Source organism: Clytia hemisphaerica, unplaced genomic scaffold (assembly GCF_902728285.1).
Source record: "Clytia hemisphaerica strain Z4C2 unplaced genomic scaffold, Clytia hemisphaerica genome assembly, whole genome shotgun sequence".
Taxonomy (NCBI): Eukaryota; Metazoa; Cnidaria; class Hydrozoa; order Leptothecata; family Clytiidae; genus Clytia; species Clytia hemisphaerica.
In genome coordinates, this window is record NW_027104530.1 from 957,378 (window position 1) to 975,980 (window position 18,603).

Genomic DNA, 18,603 nt, shown 5'->3' on the forward strand with positions numbered 1-18,603 from the left:
CGGTATTTTCGGGCCGGAAAAAAATTTTTCTCTCAAAACTCGGACTAGGCCAATGTTTTGGGCATTGTTAATACGCATCTTTGAGCAAAAAATCAGAAAAAACTAATGATGAAATCTCGAGAAAATGCCGAAAAACCAGTTTTTCCGGCATATTTGCGCCATTTTCGGCCGGAAAAATTTTTTTTTCGAAAATCGGGCTCCGTCACATTTTGGGCATTGCCATTTTGCATCATTGTGCAAAAAATTAGAAAAAACTAATGAGCCGATCCCGAGAAAAGCTGGCAACAGACGAACGAACGGACGAACGAACGGACAAGGGTTAATTTAAAGGACTACCTTAGGTAGGTCCAAAAATTTACTTGAAAGAGAGAAATTCTTTTTTGCTCACTGATACAGTAGTCTATTTGGAATCTTTTTGACCAAAAATATTCGGTTGACAAGGTCAACTTTTAGTAATATCCATTCAAATTTCATTAACACGGTCCCGTCGTCCGTCAAGGTCAGAAACCCCTCCCCGGGACTCGAGCAAGGTAAAGAACTTGATATAATGAACTACAGAGGAGTCTCCATAACTCGAACACGCACGGGGGGTAATATAAATTTGTTCGAAATAAGGAAATTTCAAGTTATGGAATAAGGTCTATTATAAGGCATTGTTAAGTGAAGGAAGGAGAAAACTTGTTCGAGTTAAGGAGACATTATAGAGGTTCAAGTTAGATAGACTCTACTGGAATTGTAACACATGTTTTCAAGTGCATGCTCTGAAAAGTATGATCAAGATAACCGCTCACGTATTGACACTGTTGTGACCTTTCGGTTTTTCTTAATTTCATAATGTTATAATAACGCCTTAATTGATTCTCATCCTATGTAATAAACAGTTCCTATAGAGTTGCGGTCTCCGTCTAGAATACCATTACAATATATCATGATCTAGTTATCAATTACATCATGTTACATGTCAATAGTATTACGTAATGGTGACGTTATTGATAAGTCTAGCAAGAGGTTATCATCGTGTCTCTATTAAGTATATTGTAAGAGTTGCCACGAAATCACTGTGTAAGAGAGGATGACTGTATCAGATCGCACAGCTTCAGTGTTTCTATCTGATATTCGTCATAAAGTTGACGCTCTCTCTAATTTGATATTCTAAAAGCTCCCGTTTTTTTAGAATGCAACTTGAAGGTTTTTGCACTAATAATAATTTTTGCTAATGTACTAGAAAAAAGATTGAAAATCGATTTCTCGAAACGACAAGGGAAGCGAATTTTGTAATTCAGATCTGATGAAGAAGAAAAAAACGATAGAATAGTTACCGTCTTTGTTATCGACGTCATCTGTGTCAAACGATCGTTTCTCTGTAAAAGAAAAAATATATAGTGAATACACCTTTTCGGCCGCAGTCGTGCGGTCGGGCGTGTGCAACTTTATTATTTAATTATCCCACTAAACTCGATCCAATCCTTTTTTTAAACTTTTGTCTATTGTCTTTAGGTGCGAAAAAAAGACTAGGACGGTCTTCTGAGGGTGGTAAAACGGACAACAAAATGTCCGCACGGTCGAAAAGGTGTACTCTCTTGAATTATTTAGTTTGGTAGAATTACTACAACACTGGTCAAAACATATTTGGAATTCTTAGTAATTTGTTGTTTTTCGAAATTTCAAGTACGAGTGAGAATGGCAATTTCAGCCTTTCCACTTTATTCCATCGGGTTCATCGATTCGGATAACATTTATTGGCTTCCAAGCTATATTACTTATTGGACCATTTTTGTACTTTTAAATCCTGAAATCCTAAGCCTTAAAAGCTTTAATGTTAAAACTATACTTTCCAATCCTAAGTTAAAAATCACTCTTGAGTTTTCAGATTTTGTGGGAATCTCCTTTCTTTCTCAAATACTATGGCCAGTATTGTAGTTGCTTTTCATCCAGCGTTAGCGCAAAAACAACGTGGGTCACGCAATCTACCGTCAACTGCTCTAACTTGGGACTATCTGACAAAACATGGGACGGCAATTCGGCCACCATTTCACCGAACCTCCAAAGTCATTTGATTTGAGTTAAGGAGCGGCGTATTAAAAAATACACGATTCCTCTTTCGATTTTACAGTAAGTGAAAATACAGACCAAATATGCAACAGTCCCATGTTTCGACCAATCATCCCAAGGTAGAGCAGTTGACGGTACGTGGATTATAAATCAATATAGGAGATTAGGCTATACCCTATTGACTACAATTTGTAGGAGAGAGAAACCTGGATTACATACGTTGTCCTTGATCTTTCTTGTAAACAGAGACGCATGACGTATCTGTTATTTTTCAATCCCTTAGGCAAGACCTATTGCGCAAAAATTTTATTACAAGTACCTTTTGCGAACTAATTTTGACAAATTCAAATTCAGCGAGAACTTATTTTTAGCAAATAACATTTTTCAGCGAGTAACGCGATATTTTTTTCGAGATCTAATTTTGGTGAGCCAGCAAATATTTTGATTTAAATTAAATAAGTTCCCTAAAAAGACAATAATTATTTTAAAATTTTTTGTTTCTAGATTCGATGCATCTCTGAAAATAGTAAAACTGGTATAAATAGTTATAAATCTGACTGTTGGACGAATGAATACAATGTTTTGAGTTCCCTAATCTGCAAAAGGAAATACTGTCGCCAAGGATTTTAAATTTCATCGAAAATCCGTCTCACAAAAGAAATCAGCTGCTGGCTATAAGCCGAAATTTAAAACAAAATTTTGCCGATAATAAGTCACAATATATATAAAAGCTCGAAAATTATGAAAATATGAAAATGCGGTTGAGAAGGGTCGGAATATGGTGGGAAAGAGCAAAGATGTTTAAAATAGACGAAATGTGGTGAATTGATATAAATCGCGCAAGAATTGGTGGATTATACGGAACGGTTATATTTTAGTGAAGTTTGAAATCAAGTTTTTGTAGAGAAGTTAGCAATAATTTGGCGATAATTTGGCATAGTCTATTCTGGGTGTACAAATGATCAAAGTGAAAATTAAAAATTGATTTTTATTCATTCTTGACATTTCGGGGTCTTCGTTGCACCACGATCACAGTAAAAGTGTATAAGCCCGTCAAAGGGTCATAAATTCTACATAGTAATTTGGACCGAAGTTTGAAAAATTTTGGCAAGAAAATGTTTCATAATGTGTAATTACAATAGACAATGCATATGTACTCCGTGGTATTAATCGAGTGTATTCAAAAAAAGTTTCAACAATATCCTGATAGAAATAGCATAGAAACGAATCATTCTAGCCTTGAATCAAAACAATAACCTTTATTTCACAAAATAGAAATTTTTCTATTTTATTTTGGAGAATTGCGGTTGATTGACTAATAAGCTATCCTTTTTTGATCTTTTTTTCTGTTAAAAAAAAAGTTTTAGAAGAAAATTAAATTATAGAGCAGTATAGAGAAACATGTGAACAGGAGACTACAAAAATAATTTTAAAGGAACAAAAAGAAATTATGAGGGAAAAATGGTAGCAATGTATAGTAACAAAAATATTGAATTTAGAAATAGTTTCAGAATCTAGAAAGAAATAATAAATTCAATTAGAACTTTCTTTATAAACGGATATTAATAAAAGTTTGAGGATTTTTATGACATCTAGGTATGACACATGTAAAAGAATTGGTTACTTTTTGATGATACTTCAGTTCTCAGTTGATTTGAATGACTTTGGGTGAGGTACTGGTTTGGAAGTATTCATGAAGGGTAGTTTTATGTGACGTTTCGTTTAAAGTCTTTTAAATTACGTATTGATTGGAAAGCTTTTGTTGTGAATTATATTACTTTTGTTGTTGTTTTCCAAAATGTATTATTTACTTGATGCTAATGAAATTTAAATAAATGTTGTGAAAAAGAAGGCAGAAAATTTTGATTATTTCATTGATGCTTTTATAACTAATCAGCTATGTTGTATTTGTAGGCAATTCTTTTTCTGTACGAGGACCAGCGGAAGCGGGGAGACTAGGGAGACTTCAGCCTCCCCGCGCAAATGAGATTCCTTTCAAATTCCTAGCAAATTTTACCTCATTTTGAGCCTCCAGCCTCCCGACTTTTGCGGTTGTTCCGCTTGGCCTGTGTACATATAAAAAAGAAACATTTTCAATTTTCACAGCGTGTTGCTCCAACACGTTGGCAACACGCTTGTCCCAGGAAGTTTAAGCTACAAATGAATCGACAAAAAAAGATTAAAATAGGAAATTGATAAAAATTGTATGTAGCATAAAATATTTGCATTAAAATTGTCAAGAAACGATGTTGGAAAATATTTATTATTTAAATAATTTTGAAATCTTGAAAAAAGAGTATCCAAAAATCTTATCAATATTTAGAAGATAAAAACAAACTGATTTTTTGTCAAAATATTCAGAAATTTTTCACAGTATGTCTTCGAAATTATTTTCTTGTTTTAGAAAATGATTATTTTGGTTAATTCTATCATTTTATCATGTATTATCATGTATTTTTCTTAATTTATCATGTTAAAATCAAATGAAGCATAAAATAAGTGAATCTGTTTAAAAAATTGTTTTGAAAATAACGTGGTATAAGAAAATGACATGATAAAATTCATGACGGCTTGAATTGCACGAGATATTTGCCGGGCAAAACGTCTCATTTACGGGTCCAAAGTTAGATGCTCATTACGGCAATGATTAACAGGGTTGCAGGCCGCTGAGTCGAATAACTGTCTTGAATTTGTGGATTTCGATCACTGATGGATATTCTTAACTTTCGGAGAAAATCATTCGTTAAGCTTCTTAAGTATTCTTAAATTAGGATCCAAATTCAATCTAAATTGGGCATATAGTACGTACTTGAAGCATAAAATGGCATTTTTGTGAATTTTTTTAGCTTTTCTGGGGGGGGCTGTCCCCAAAATGCTCTATTCTTAGGTTCTGTTGCTAAACTCCATTATGGTGATAGCATATGTTTAATTATTTGGCAAATTTCATCATGCTTATAATAAAAAAAGCGTGAAGTCAATCAAATTCTTTCATTAATTATCACCAGGCTAGAAAATATGAGAAAATGAACAGCAGAGGTGACCTACCAAACCATCAAAACAGATATGACGTGTACAACTGGTTGTCACAGCTTACAACAAAAGAACCTTTAATCAACCAATGGTTAAACGAAGGAGATGGAAACCATGTCATTGAATTGTATAAAAACAATGGAAACCAATCGAATGGACCAAGTAAGTTAAACTCTCAACCTTTTACTTGGACCCAATAGGGGTTGAAATAGCGAGTTTGTGTGTTTTTCTGCAACGGAAACGGATAGCTTCAGACCAGCTGAGGACGACGGTAAAAAAAGGCACTTTTACTGTCCTCGACTTTGCGGGTCAGAACAGCGGGTTTTTTTTAATCCGCTGGATACACTCTTCATTACAAACAAGAGTCCCTTTAAAAATGATTTCCCTTTCAACTCCTTCAAAATCTAATAAAAATACATCTTACATAACACGAAAAAGCCTGAAATTCCAAAGAATTTTCTCCACCCATTTCTGGTCGACCATGGTTCAAATGGTTACTTCTTAAAACAGACACTTGGTGTATCGATTATTTGTCTAAAGTAGTCAATACCAGCAATATTTATGTGAATTTTTCAGGTCTATGGGTATGGGTGGTTTGTTTTCTATCAGTGGCTGTGATTTGTATGGGTATTGTGATTCTGATTGGATTGGGAAAGTGTTGCAAATGGTAAGTCTTCATTTTAGAATCTGTTTTACCGAGATGGGGAATCCGACTTTGGAGTGAGTTTAGAGCGAATCAACACATGTCAGACACCGATAGAGGAAATTTTACAAACACCAATTTCATTGGTTTTGATAGTTGAAAGGAAAGATTTGCACTTGAAACATCCCTGTCACACAGCCCCGGTGAAACCCATAGTGAGGATAAATAGGAATTTTAATTTTTCTGCGGTCAAAGGTCATTGGGGATGGTATTGGAGAGCAATTTTTTCCATTGAATTTTTTAAATGGGATGAAAACAAAGTTTTCTAGTGGGGCTGAAATTGTTGGGTATTTCTCCCACCGGGACGGAATTTTTGGCTAAATTGTTGAGTGAGGCGGGTCTGTGACAAAGGGATGTCTTGAAAATCGTTAACGATTATCCAAATGAAACTGTATGGACTGGCGTTTCTTGTCGGGAAGAAAATATTCAAAAACACTCAATAATCGATCATGGCTGTTACCATTTCCAACTACCTCGTAACCAATATTTTTTTAATGTATTCGTTGTTTTAACTTAAATTACTGACTTTGCGAGAAAAGATCACTTTTATTAGAAATCGGTGTCGAATAAAGATTTGGCAGTACAGATAACGAAGTGACGGTTCTCAAAACAATACATGCTGAATGATATCACTTTTATTTTCAAACAGGGAACCAAGCCATGGAAAAAATTACGATTTATGGAAATTGACCAAGACTGGTGCTCGAAAGTTGTGCAAAAAGTAGGTCTTTATTTTATCGTTTATCAGTACTTTTCTTAATAATGCGATTGTTCTTTTAAAGAAAGCTAACTTGGGACACTACTCTTGGGCGGTACTTTTCTCTAATTTAATTTTTGCAATGAGAATTCTAATTCTTTTATTCAGAGCATCAAGGAATCAAGGGCGCAACGATAGAAATGGTATGACGTTTGTTTCTTTGTAAACCTACTCGAAGAAGGTAGAAGTACAAATAGTCTCTCGAAACCTAGCCAAACGTTAATTTAGTTATCCACGATTAACTTCAAATCTAATTGGGTAGAAAACTTTTCAATTCGCCAAAATCAATTAGCCAGGGGATGCTTAGTAGATCCCAGAGTATATTCGACACAAAACAGATTGAATGTTTTTATTGGTTGTTCTGAAAGAAAGGTTCACTCCTCAATGCTGATAGCCATAAAATTAAATTCATTGATTCATAGAAAATGGTGACCCTTATGAGAGGCCAGTAGCCATGCAATTAGATGAAATTATTGTGTACCAACAAGGACGAAGAGTGACTCTCGAAAATGATGAAAAAACTCAATTGTTGAAAGAAACCATAGAGAACCAACAAAGTGGTAAGAAATTCTAGATCTCAAATGTAACAGAAGACAAGAACTGAAATTCCACAAAAAAAATTTATGTTGTCTGTAGCATTATTACATTCAGCTTTCTTTTTAAATTAAGATGGCATGAAAAGGTATAAAGTTTTTTTTTGGATTTCAAATGCGCGTACACCCCTTAACTAGGTCTTAGGTCCATACCTAACAAAGATTGGGCCATCTCATATAATGCCAGTGGCACTTGATGGGTTAATCAGACAAGTCTTGACCGAAGGTCTTCAACAATAGCCTACAAATTCAGTAAACTTAACTCCTTGAATTCGTATTTTTTTAGATTCTGATCGAAGTTCACCATTTTCGCCTCAACGATCTTCAAAGAGAGCAAGTTCCAAACACAATAGCGTGCATTTCAGCCCAGACCGCGTTTCTTCACCTAGCCTGAAAGCGAAACAAGCTTTACAAAAAATTAAATGTTTAACAAAAACACTATCAGCCTCTGGGACAACACCTGATAATAAACCAACAGTTGAGAATTTCCAGGCTAGACCTTTACCTCCATTGCCAACTTCACCAGAGTTTGTTCTACAAGAAGATTCACCTTTCAAAATTCACAGTCTATTTGACACTAGCCTGGATGAGCAACGTCATAACTCACACGGTGAGACAAAGGCTAAATTAAAATTAGAAGACCTTGAAAGACGCCTCCAAAAGAACTCTAGTCAACAAGACTTATACTTGATTGACTTTACATCAAAAAGGAAAAACACTTTATCGGAATTTAGAAAACATAAATCGACCTATAAAAATCGTGCAAAGGAGATAAGTATGTTTGAGATGCTGCGGAATCGATCTAGTTCCATCGATGAGCGATTATCAGAAGCATCATTGAAACGACAGCGAACTCGCGTAAGACGATCACGAAGTTTAGACGACTTGGATAATGTTACGGTAAACGAAATCTATGTCGATATCAAAACGTATGAGGAAGTACCTGAAGAAATGCAAAAACAAACCCCCCTGAAAGAACCATACGATAGCAACCGTGTAACGGAATATTCACCTAGAGACGGGGGCTTAGCTATGATGTCTCCCCGAGACGGGGGTATGACAGTTAGTACAAATACAATTTATGGTACAATCAAAGGTGAAAACGCATACGCAAGAATCACCGACCTACCTGCGGTTGCAAATCGATTAGCAATACAGAACCGCCCAATGCCGCCCACTCCAACTTTACTGGACTTGTGTTTCATGAAGCAGAATCCCGCCTTGCCACCCCATCAACAGAATAAAAAACCAAAAAACCATATCTATCAGAGAGCAAATCGCGGGAGACCTCTTTCGCAACAATTTCCATCTTTTAGAAGTAGTATTTCAGGTACAAGCGGACCCTATGCCAAGATCAACGATGTTATGGGCTTACCAAGAAATTCAAGATTTTATTCATCAAGTTAATATTATCATAGATTTCGAACTGTAAAGGGTGTAGATTTGTTGCAGTTTTAATGCATCTTATTTTTGTGTAAATAGAAAAGGCAGTTTATATTTTGATGAAATAAAAAATCATTCATACCATGTCTTTTTTGCTCAGCTCTCTCCAAAAGTGTGTGATAGAAGTGGTCTAAACATTACAAAAAACAATAATATAACAGCCAAGTAAGTAACTTATCGAGTCATTCTCTAAAATAGGTAATAAGGAACAATAAGGCCCATGATGGTCCTGAACTGATCCAAATCTCTAATTCTTTTGGTTTTGAACCCCTTCTAAAGTCGATATATTCAACTTTTAAACTTTTAGCGAAGAAGCAATAAAATTTCAACGTAATAGAGAAAAGGCTTATTCTTAGAAATTTCAAATTGTCATCTCAACATTGGAAACCAATTCGATCAAAATACTAGCAGTTTTTACACAGTATCAGAGACGAATTTTGCAGGTAAAAATGTTTGTTAAACCAACTCGTCTCAATCCCAGCATTCAAGAGACAGAAATCTGTATTTATTGGAAAGGAGGAGCAGGGAAGAAGACAACTTTTAGAAGATTTGAGCAAGTCAAGTCAAAAATTGAGGGAAAACAGAAGTAAGTGTACTAAAAGATTAATTGCATGTTTTCTTTTCTTTTCTTTTTCCGCAAAATCCAGTTTAGGCACTATCTTCAACCAAATCTCAAGCAAGCTGCCTGTTCCTAACTGACCAATTTTCACCCGCGAAATAAAAAAAAAAAACAGGAAACTATGCGGACCTGCCAAACAGGAAAACTGAGAAAACCTTGGACCTAAGCAAGGTGTCATTTTAAACCATCCTGTACATATTCTTTCTACCATTTCTAATGAAAAATGGCTGATAGTGGGTATAAATGACGTCACACGGAATCGGTCTATACAAAATGTTTTAGCGAGTTTACATTATATTTGTTTGCCGTTGAAATGATTAAAGTTTATTGGTTGAAAATGAATCACGTGACTATCCGTGGCGCAGAGTAAAGTTAAAATATATTTGAAAGGGTAAACTGCAACAAAAAAGGGGAACAATAAAATAGAACAGTCAACTCTCTATAATTTGTATCTCTATGATTTGAATCTTTCTATAATTCGAACTATACTATTGGTCCCCTGGAAAGTGGTTTAACTACTCTCTGTAATTCGAATCTTTCTCTAATTTGAATAAAATTCTTGGTCGCTTGAAGATCGAATTAGAGAGAGAGTTAACTGTATTATTTGATACCTTCTTCTTCGCGTCGCTTTCGGACAACTGATTCGTGAGAAGCCTCGATAGAGTCTTCGTCTTCATCATCTGCGATAAGAAAAATATTAATGATAAGTTAAGAACTTGATACATCAGAAGGTTAAGATGACCGTTCTGTCCGTAATTTTTTGTAAAAATTGTGATAAAAGTGACACATGACATTTCTTGACGCTTGTCTCCCCTTAAAATTTGATTATTTGATCATTCTTAAAATATGATGTACTGTAAGGTACAACGAATGATTTTCGAGGCCAGCCCAGGCCAGCTCAAATTTCCAAAGACTAAAACCCGAAAGTTTTGTATTGGTATTTTCTAATTACTTGATTGGATTGGGCTACCCGTATAAAGGAAGCGTGTCCAAGTTTAGAGCTGACTAGTTCGCCGTATTGTTCTGAATTCTGGTCGCTAACAGCTTGAGTCGAATGTTTTCAAAATCGAACGTTCGGAAATCTAAGGTAAACTAGGAAACGACAAGGCGGACTAATCGACTTCAAAACTGGACACATAAATCTGTGAGCAGTTAGCCTATCTAGTGTGTAAAAGAATAGGATATCTGTGCTAATAGTAATACCTCTGTTTCTTCGTTGCTCTCTCAATAGTGGTCGATCAGCTTCAGCACTTGCTCTTCGTAATAATCGTCTAAAGCCATCGTCTAAAATATTGCATCATTTTTTTCATTATTCTGAGCTAATATTTTATCTAGAATAATAGCAGAATCAAAAGGAGAATGAAAAGGTTTGATAATCAAAGCCTTATAAAACACAATTCGACATGAGAATGAGGAAAATGCAATTGGTTTTTCTTTGAGAATAAGTTAGAAAGGGCAAAATATATATTCTTCCAAGAAGAAAAATAAATAAGAGCTTATGTCATCAAAAGAATCACAAATGCAAAAATGGTACCTTAACTTTATATTGCAATTTACATTAAACAAAACTTATTTACAATTTGAAAAAGAAATAACTCAAGATTCAAACAACGAACTTACTGGATATATGGAGAATATCTACAAAAACAACTTTGTAAAAAAGAAAAACCAATAAATCCTATCAATATAAAAAAAATCTCATTTCGAATTCAAATAGGAACTTGTTTACACATCGAAATTGGTTAACTTCTTGGCAACAAATTTGCAACATATAGAAATCACGAAATATATTTTAGACATACATCAACAAGCCATTAAAAATCACATATCAATAATAATCGACCTGTCATCCCAGTAAATCACGAATAAGACTTTCATAAAGGGTTGATCTCAGTTTAGCATAATAGTCCAAAGTCCCATAACTGCATCAAATTCATCCAATGCAATAAATTTACGTTGGAATTTTAATACCAATTTCTTCATCAGTTTCAACACCAGTTTCGTCGATAAGATGTTTCTTGGTTTTCGGATAACCTTCCAATATGCAATCCATCATGTCGGTTGTCATGCGTTTTCTTTTCTTCCAGTGTGTCACCATTTTACCTGTATGAACTTTAATCTTTTGTCGATCTTCTTTAGAAATTAAACAACGTCCATTTTTAATTTTGTTGATTTTAGATGTCAACTCCATATTCCTTTCTTTCAATGTTTTACATGCATTATCAAGTTCTTGTGTTGTCATTTGTTTTGAAAATGAAGAGATTTCACTGTCTTGGGCATGAACTTCTGATTTCAGTTTGGATAACTTTTCTTGCAAATCAGCTGCTTTGGTGTCAAGAGCTTTCAGCTCTTCAGGTTTGATATCCCCAAATTTCTCCTGGCATGGCCCATAGACCTTTTGTTTGCCATAAGTTTTCTCAATCACTTTCCTTTGCTCTGCCAGTGATTCAAGAGCCTTGACAACTGCAGTCTTACCAAACTCTTTGTGCAGATTTTGAAAAATATCAGTAGCACTGTATGGTCTGTTTTGTTTTTCAAGATACTCTTGAATAGTTTTATTTGGGTCTCGTTTAGAAGTCATTTTCTTTTTTATGTTGCTAGAATGGAACAAAGGCAATATAATGTTATTGCCCATAGCCATACCTCCTAAAATGCACATGATGAAGAATTTGATATTGACTTGAAATTTTCTCGGACCAAAAGTTACAATCTTCAAAAAGAGGCTAGGAATCTTTTATCTCCGCGGCTAGTACAAAACGCAGGTCACATGTCATTGACACAGGTCAGCTTTTTTTACTGTAAAACGCAAAAGAAAAGGCTTGAAAACATTCGTTATTGTCAAAAATATCATTTTGAAGGTATTTTATTGATCTAGAGGTCAAAATCTATCTACGACCTGTATTATATATTTCACTTCTATCACACATGTAAGGGCCCCCAAGCGGTTTGGGTGATCTGAATGCGTGAATTGGAAAGCTTTGCGTGAACAAAAATTGCATAAATTATGAAAAAACATTGCGTGAATTTGGGAAAAAAATGTGCGTGATTGCGTGAATTGAAGATCCACTGGGGGGGGGGCCACATGTAATAAGACTAAGAGTTATTTTTTCAATATTATTATGTATGTATGTTACAAATATTATATATAAAGTGCACGTGTTAATCAAAAATATCTATCTCACCTTTAAAACAGCACCCTGACAGGAAAATAACTATTTCACAATTGCTTTCTGATATATTATTAAAGATACTATTAGCGCCAAAAGGATTATATTTTATAAATATTTGAATATTTTCATACTGATCTTTATATTTTTGATAAAAATGATGCCACTATCTTTGTATCTCTAATAAACAGTCTCTTGAGTGCATTAAAGTTTTACGATTTGTAGTTTGTGACCTGCCTTTTGAACTAGCATGAATGGAAAAACATGTTGTTTTTTAATCCCAACCTTAGGATTTAGCCCAAAGCAAGTCAGGGAGGGACATGATAGCAGGTGTTTTCATGAGTACTATAGAAACAGTTGCTAAAATGGGTCATGATGCAGCAACGTAACATATTTCTTGATGAACACTCACAAAAGTATGTATAGCAAAAGTGGTGGATAGTGTGTTTTGATAGTTTTTTTTCAAAAATTTTGAGACAATACAAGGAGTATTTCATTTCATTCTCGTTAAAAGTGAGATTTCCCTTCTTTTAAACTATTTTTTGGAAGGCATAAACAGTGGCCAATTCCCCCCTGAGACCATCAAAAAAGGTCCCTATGACTTTGAATAAATAATCAAGGCCTAACAATTGAAGCAATCTCTTTAACGATCACAACTTTTGGATAGCTGTTTAGCTGGCTGCTGCACTAATCAATCTTTTTTGTAATTGTAAACTAATCTATGTTTAAGCAAAGAGGGTACAAAGTGATCTTTATAAATTGATATTTTGTCACTCAAAGAATTCTTTAATGTATAAAGCAAACACCATATAGAAAGAATATGTACTATTTACTGAATTCATTACGAGTACTTCTTTTTTAGTCTCTGCCATTGATAGCTGGTCACCATAAAATGGTATATATTAAAAGAAGAATTCATTTGGTTGTGGCCTTTTGCATTTTGATGGAGCTAGCAAGTTCTACAGCTTTTAAAGTTTGGAAATATGGTTTGCAGCTTCTATAGAGCTAAGAAAATAGTTGCCTTTTTTAACTTTCCCTGATAAGGCTGCAATCCCTAATAACTTGTGTTCAGGGTGTCCTGAATTGACTAAATTTTTCCTACATTAATTTTCTGATTCTTTTAAGTTGAAAAGTTGCAAAATTGTTGCAATATTTATCCAATTCTATCATGCAAAAGTTTTCACCAAAATTCGAAATTTCCAAGGCAAGAGAAGAAAATGTATGAATTTCCGCAGCAATTGAATTAAAAAGACAAAAAAGAGTGGAATTTCCAACACATTTCGCAAAAGTACATGGATGTCCTTCAGAATTTCCAACCACCACTGGAAGCAGGGGCAGGTACTTTCTAATTTGTTCACCAAACTTCGAACTTTGTTGAACTTAATCGAACAACAAAAGTCCGATTAAATTTTTTAATTGAACTTTTCAAAAGTTGCTAAAATTACAAAGTATTCTATTAAGTTCGACAAAACATATTAAGCTGGACAAAGTTCGACAACAAGAAATATTTGACAAATTCGACAAAAAGCTCCGCTCAACAAAGTTTGAGAACAAGAAATATTCAGCAAAAATTGAAATGTGGAAAAAGTTTGCAAACAAGAAAAAATCAACAAAGAGTTTGGAAACTATTCTAGTCGCGAGTTAGGGAGTTGCTAGTTTCGAGTTGGGGAGTTGCTAGTTTCGAGTTGGGGAGTTAAAAAATTACCGGCTACCGAAAAAGAATAACATACATCAAAAGTACGATTTTAAAAGTAAATGTAATATGAGAGTAATATATAACACATATAATACGTATAATACATATACCACCTGCAATATGCTTATTTGCCTTAAACACGTGCGCTGAGAGCATGGAAAGCTATTTTCTACTGTCAATTCATATCCATTTATATTTCCTGCATCACATTGAGTATAAATATAATTATTGATTAAAGTGACTTTAGAACCATTGTATTTTATAATGTGATCAAAATTTTTATTAAAAAGTGTCAATTCCAATGATAAAATGACAAAAGAAAGTGTCATTATTTTTCTAGCTCTATAAGCTATCCCTACGAATTTTTTGAGGCTAAGATGACTGTCAACTTACATCATTTTATACAATAAGCATCACTTGCAGTATGATCAATATTTGTTTGACAATCATTGTATTTAAAGATTTTGTCAATATTTTTACAAGAACGTGTCATGTTGTCAGCATTATGACAATGACATAACAGTATTAAAAGTATTTTGGCTTTGCTAGCCAGCACCTTACCATTTTCATGATCTTAAAGTCAGTAACATGTTTGGTACTGGCTAATTGGAAATTTGTACTTTTGGGCTACATTAGTTTAAATTAGAAAATTTTCGGTCGCCGTAAAGTTTTACGAACTCCCCAACTCGAAACTAGCAACTCCCCAGCTCACCAACTAGAACATTACCTAGACTCATCAACAAATCGGCAAAAACTTCATTCAACAACAAAGTTAGACAGGAGACCCGTCGTGTGTTTTTTTTATAATTTGATGTACACAAGACGGGTTCGAGCTGTGAGTCCAATATTGGACTCACACTTTTTACAGTGGGAAATTCGAATTTAGCGCTGTCCTCGCTTACTAAAATAAAAACCAAATTTCGAAAGTTGCGCTTTCTCTAAGAAAGTGTGACCAGTAAAAGAATAACAAAATTTGATTGGCTATGTTTTCAACCGTTATTAGGATCTGAGAAATTCAAACTCTCAGCCCGTACCATGCTATACATTTCGCCATCAGTTTATCAAAGAAGAAATCATAGCATGGATTCCCAGGCTACAACAAAGTTTGACTACAAAAAAAGTTTGACAATTTCGATAATAAACTCCATTCAATAAATTCCAATTTTTTATAATCGAACTTTATATTTTGAAGAATTTGTGAATATTCGATTAAAGTTAGACAACCGAACTTAGTTGAACATTAATGGGACAACACAGTTCGATTAAGCTTGACAAAGTTTGATTAAAAATACCGTTTGATTGGTTCAATTTAATTAATTAGCTACGCCTGGCGGGTTAAAAAGGATCTACCTAGCTAGGATTGCCTTCTTCGCAAACAGTTAAAATGATTCTGATCAGGGAATGATAGATAATTAGCTGAACTCAATCAAGACACAAAAAACAGGATACCATTCTAAGATTTTGGTTTTCTTGTAAAAAAATCTGCTTCCACACCCAGTCAATGACCAACTCAACCAACAAGAAAAACTTTCTCACCAAACAAAAACTTTCCCCATCTTGAATTTTTTCCCGCTGTTTGTGGAGCAATACCTCCTTTCCGGCCAAAAAGGCGGAAAACTGACTACGGATAGGACCTGAAACAGCGGAACTAGATCAAGCGCGATAGAGGGAAAAAAACACAGGAAAAACGTTGTTTGAATTTATCTACCAGAGTATAATCTTACGCATAACGTGTGTAGCCCGTAGATAGTGTATACCTCTACGGCAATGAATTTCTGTCTGTTTATAGACGACTCGCAGAGCGCATGTCGTGCACGAGAGACGCCTCACTCGGTTCTCTTTTTGGGCCCCCCCCCCTCTTTTGTTCCCACCCAGTAGAAGTACACATCATTACAACGTTTCTTCAGTATAAAAGCTCAGAATTAGTTTCAATATTCACTTTTTTGTTTCCGTCAAATATTCTTAAGTTAACTTTTTTGTTAATTCTTTTTACGACTCAAATTCTGCACTGATAAACATCAGAATATTTCACTAACCTTCATCGATTGCCAAACCATTAACACCAAAACCACCCAGACGTGCATAAAAAGCACAAAATAACGCACCAATAGCGATTATACGCAACATTATAATCATTCCATTTGATAAAATATTTTTATTGATAATTCTATATTTCAAAACGAAAAATCTTCAGTCAAAAAAAGATAAAACCACAATTATAATTTCCTTATAATTCCGTGATAAAAAACAAAGATATTTTATAATTTTGATATTTTATAAAGCAATTTAATTCTTTAGCTAGAGCAGCTCTTTGCAAATAGCGACTGCAAGCTAAACATTATGCTCAACCATGCGAAACACAAAAATCAGTCATGCGTAACTTAAATATTTATAACAACCAAATAATTGAAAATGGCGCGAAAAAAATAGAAGAAGTATAACTAAAGCAATGCAAGTACACATTTCTTTGTAAGGAACACGTTGTATAAGGAAATTGAGGCTGAAAATGGTCCGAAAAATAAGGAATTGTTAAGGAAATGCTCAGGCTTGGAATAATAAAACAAGTTAACGTTAAGTAAGTAACATTAATAGCTAAACTTGAACATTATGCACCTTATCACGAGTCACAAAAACACAAAAATAGTAAAAACAAAACGTTCACAATTCAAAAATGTCGGTCAAGGTAGACCCCCCCCCCGGGACTTGAAACATTATGCAGATTCACAAAAACGTAAACAAAACGTTCACAATATCATCAAAATATTGAAGAAACAATAATTCAATGTATGTCTCTTTCTGTATTGCAGTTTAACACAGCATCATATCAGTCCAAACTTAGCAGCTAAGTAAATAAAGAGCTCGATACGGGTAAGGAACCCCGAGGCTGAAATTATCTGGAAAAATAAGGAACTCCAGGCTTGGAGCAAATTTAGGTCCCTTATAAAAAAACGTGTATCTTGACTTATCAAAATATCACAAATATTCAAATGAAGCTTATTTATGGATATTCAAATAGTGCTGATAATAATGATAATGACAAATATTTTAGCAATTCAAATCTTAAACAGGCGTAGCAACAGGAAAAAAGTTTAACTGAAGAGTTTCATGAGATCTATTTATGTGCACTCGATTCAAAGACGACCGTGCGTGTGGCCCAAGATTAGGCCTTTAAAATTTGACTCTTACAGTGCAGTAAAAATTTAGCCAAATTTGATTTTCAGTAAATTTGGGCGAAAAATCAACCCTTCTGGTGCATTTTCTAGATTTTTTTTACCGTTTTAAGGCAAAATATGATCAGATTTGTTAAAACCTACACTCTTAGATTGCAATTCTTCTCATCTTTGCTCATTTCGACCCTTGCAATGCACTTTGGGAAGCTTGGAAAAAGGACTCTTAAAGGCCGTACGTACAGTAAGTCGTTTACCTTGGATTCCCCCCTCCCCGGCTGTAGACTACAATAAAATCTGTTTTAAAAATAATTGGCATTTAATTCGCCGAAATTTTGATAAATTCCTCTTGGGAGGAGAAAATATGATTACAAGTAATACTACGTTGAAAAGATCATTTTGGATGATTTTAAGACTTTAAATTCAGAAATTTTGAAAAATTAGAATGAAAGAAACAAAAAAAATTTGCACGGGACAAAAAAATTTAAATTTATATATTTTTTTGAAATTTGGAACTTCGCTCATTTTAAGTATTATGTTTTCAAGTCCTGTCTTTCTTGGATCAAAAGCCCTCCAAAGGCTAAAAATCGCCAAAAATGTGCAAAGTGATCTGTAACTGTAGCTTTTGATCCACTAAAGAAATTAAGGCTTCTGCCCATCCTCTAGCGAAACAAGTATAGGAAGTACATCTATAGAGGTCTGTGATTCAGACAAAGTTTCAGAAAAAGTATGAATTCAAAATATTTGGTGGAATAGGAAGTAAGAAGAATCTCCATTTTCATCATCAGTCGTCACAGTCTCATATTTTTTTCCTTTTTAATGCTGACAGCCAACCCAAATGATTATAATAATATAATTGTTTGTGTCTACTGAAAATCTAACAACATATGGAATATGCAAGGCGATATATCACGGTAGCAAGTGTGTCAACAATATTTATGTGCTTTTAGTGTGGTTATATTATATATTATACCATCCATCATCTTTTAAAGTTCTCTATATTCTGAGGTCCTACGCATTGCTAGATGCACTCTTCTTTTTTGGAGATGTTCTGCACAGAATTTCAGAACTGTTTAAGCACCTGCTTTAATCAGGGAGCTAAAAGATCAGCAAATTGTAAAGGGTTTTGATAGATTTCCAGAGACTTTTATGAGTAAATTTGGAAAACCTAGTATGAATCTATAGGTTGTAGAGTCTTCTTGTGTTCAAAGAAAGATATATCGATGACCCAAAAAGCAATTGTAGGATTTTTTTAACTGCCGTTTGTAATCGCTTCATTTTAAAAAAAGCGGCATTTCGGTTTTAGAGGCCCTCGTATGCTTCCTATATAATAAATGGCTTATGGTTACAATTGAGCTGAGTTAACATTTTTTCTT

At 34.3% G+C, this 18,603-nt stretch overlaps 3 protein-coding genes across 4 annotated transcripts in view; 1 reads left to right on the forward strand and 2 right to left on the reverse strand.

The window, feature by feature from the left end:
• Positions 1 to 16,353, reverse strand: part of LOC136822319 (microtubule-associated protein futsch-like) — a 38,526-nt gene extending 22,173 nt beyond the window's left edge. Inside the window, exons 1-5 of one of the 2 annotated variants that reach the window (XM_067078558.1) lie at positions 16,097 to 16,353; positions 10,401 to 10,481; positions 9,809 to 9,877; positions 8,661 to 8,708; positions 1,320 to 1,361 (exon numbers count right to left, since the gene is read on the reverse strand). In XM_067078558.1, coding sequence (XP_066934659.1) covers positions 1,320 to 1,361; positions 8,661 to 8,708; positions 9,809 to 9,877; positions 10,401 to 10,481; positions 16,097 to 16,196 — 340 coding nt within the window. In that variant the 5' untranslated portion in view covers positions 16,197 to 16,353. The remainder of the gene's footprint in view (positions 1 to 1,319; positions 1,362 to 8,660; positions 8,709 to 9,808; positions 9,878 to 10,400; positions 10,482 to 16,096) is intronic. The other variant, XM_067078559.1, reaches the window with a different exon arrangement.
• Positions 5,062 to 8,661, forward strand: LOC136822320 (uncharacterized). Its single transcript, XM_067078560.1, has 6 exons — positions 5,062 to 5,244; positions 5,659 to 5,749; positions 6,435 to 6,506; positions 6,651 to 6,685; positions 6,965 to 7,102; positions 7,422 to 8,661. The coding sequence occupies exons 1-6, from the start codon at positions 5,076 to 5,078 to the stop codon at positions 8,540 to 8,542; spliced, it is 1,626 nt and encodes a 541-aa protein (XP_066934661.1). The 5' UTR covers positions 5,062 to 5,075; the 3' UTR covers positions 8,543 to 8,661.
• Positions 10,733 to 11,825, reverse strand: LOC136822271 (homologous-pairing protein 2 homolog). Its single transcript, XM_067078511.1, has one exon. The coding sequence runs from the start codon at positions 11,776 to 11,778 to the stop codon at positions 11,149 to 11,151; it is 630 nt and encodes a 209-aa protein (XP_066934612.1). The 5' UTR covers positions 11,779 to 11,825; the 3' UTR covers positions 10,733 to 11,148.
• Positions 16,354 to 18,603: the final 2,250 nt, after the last annotated feature.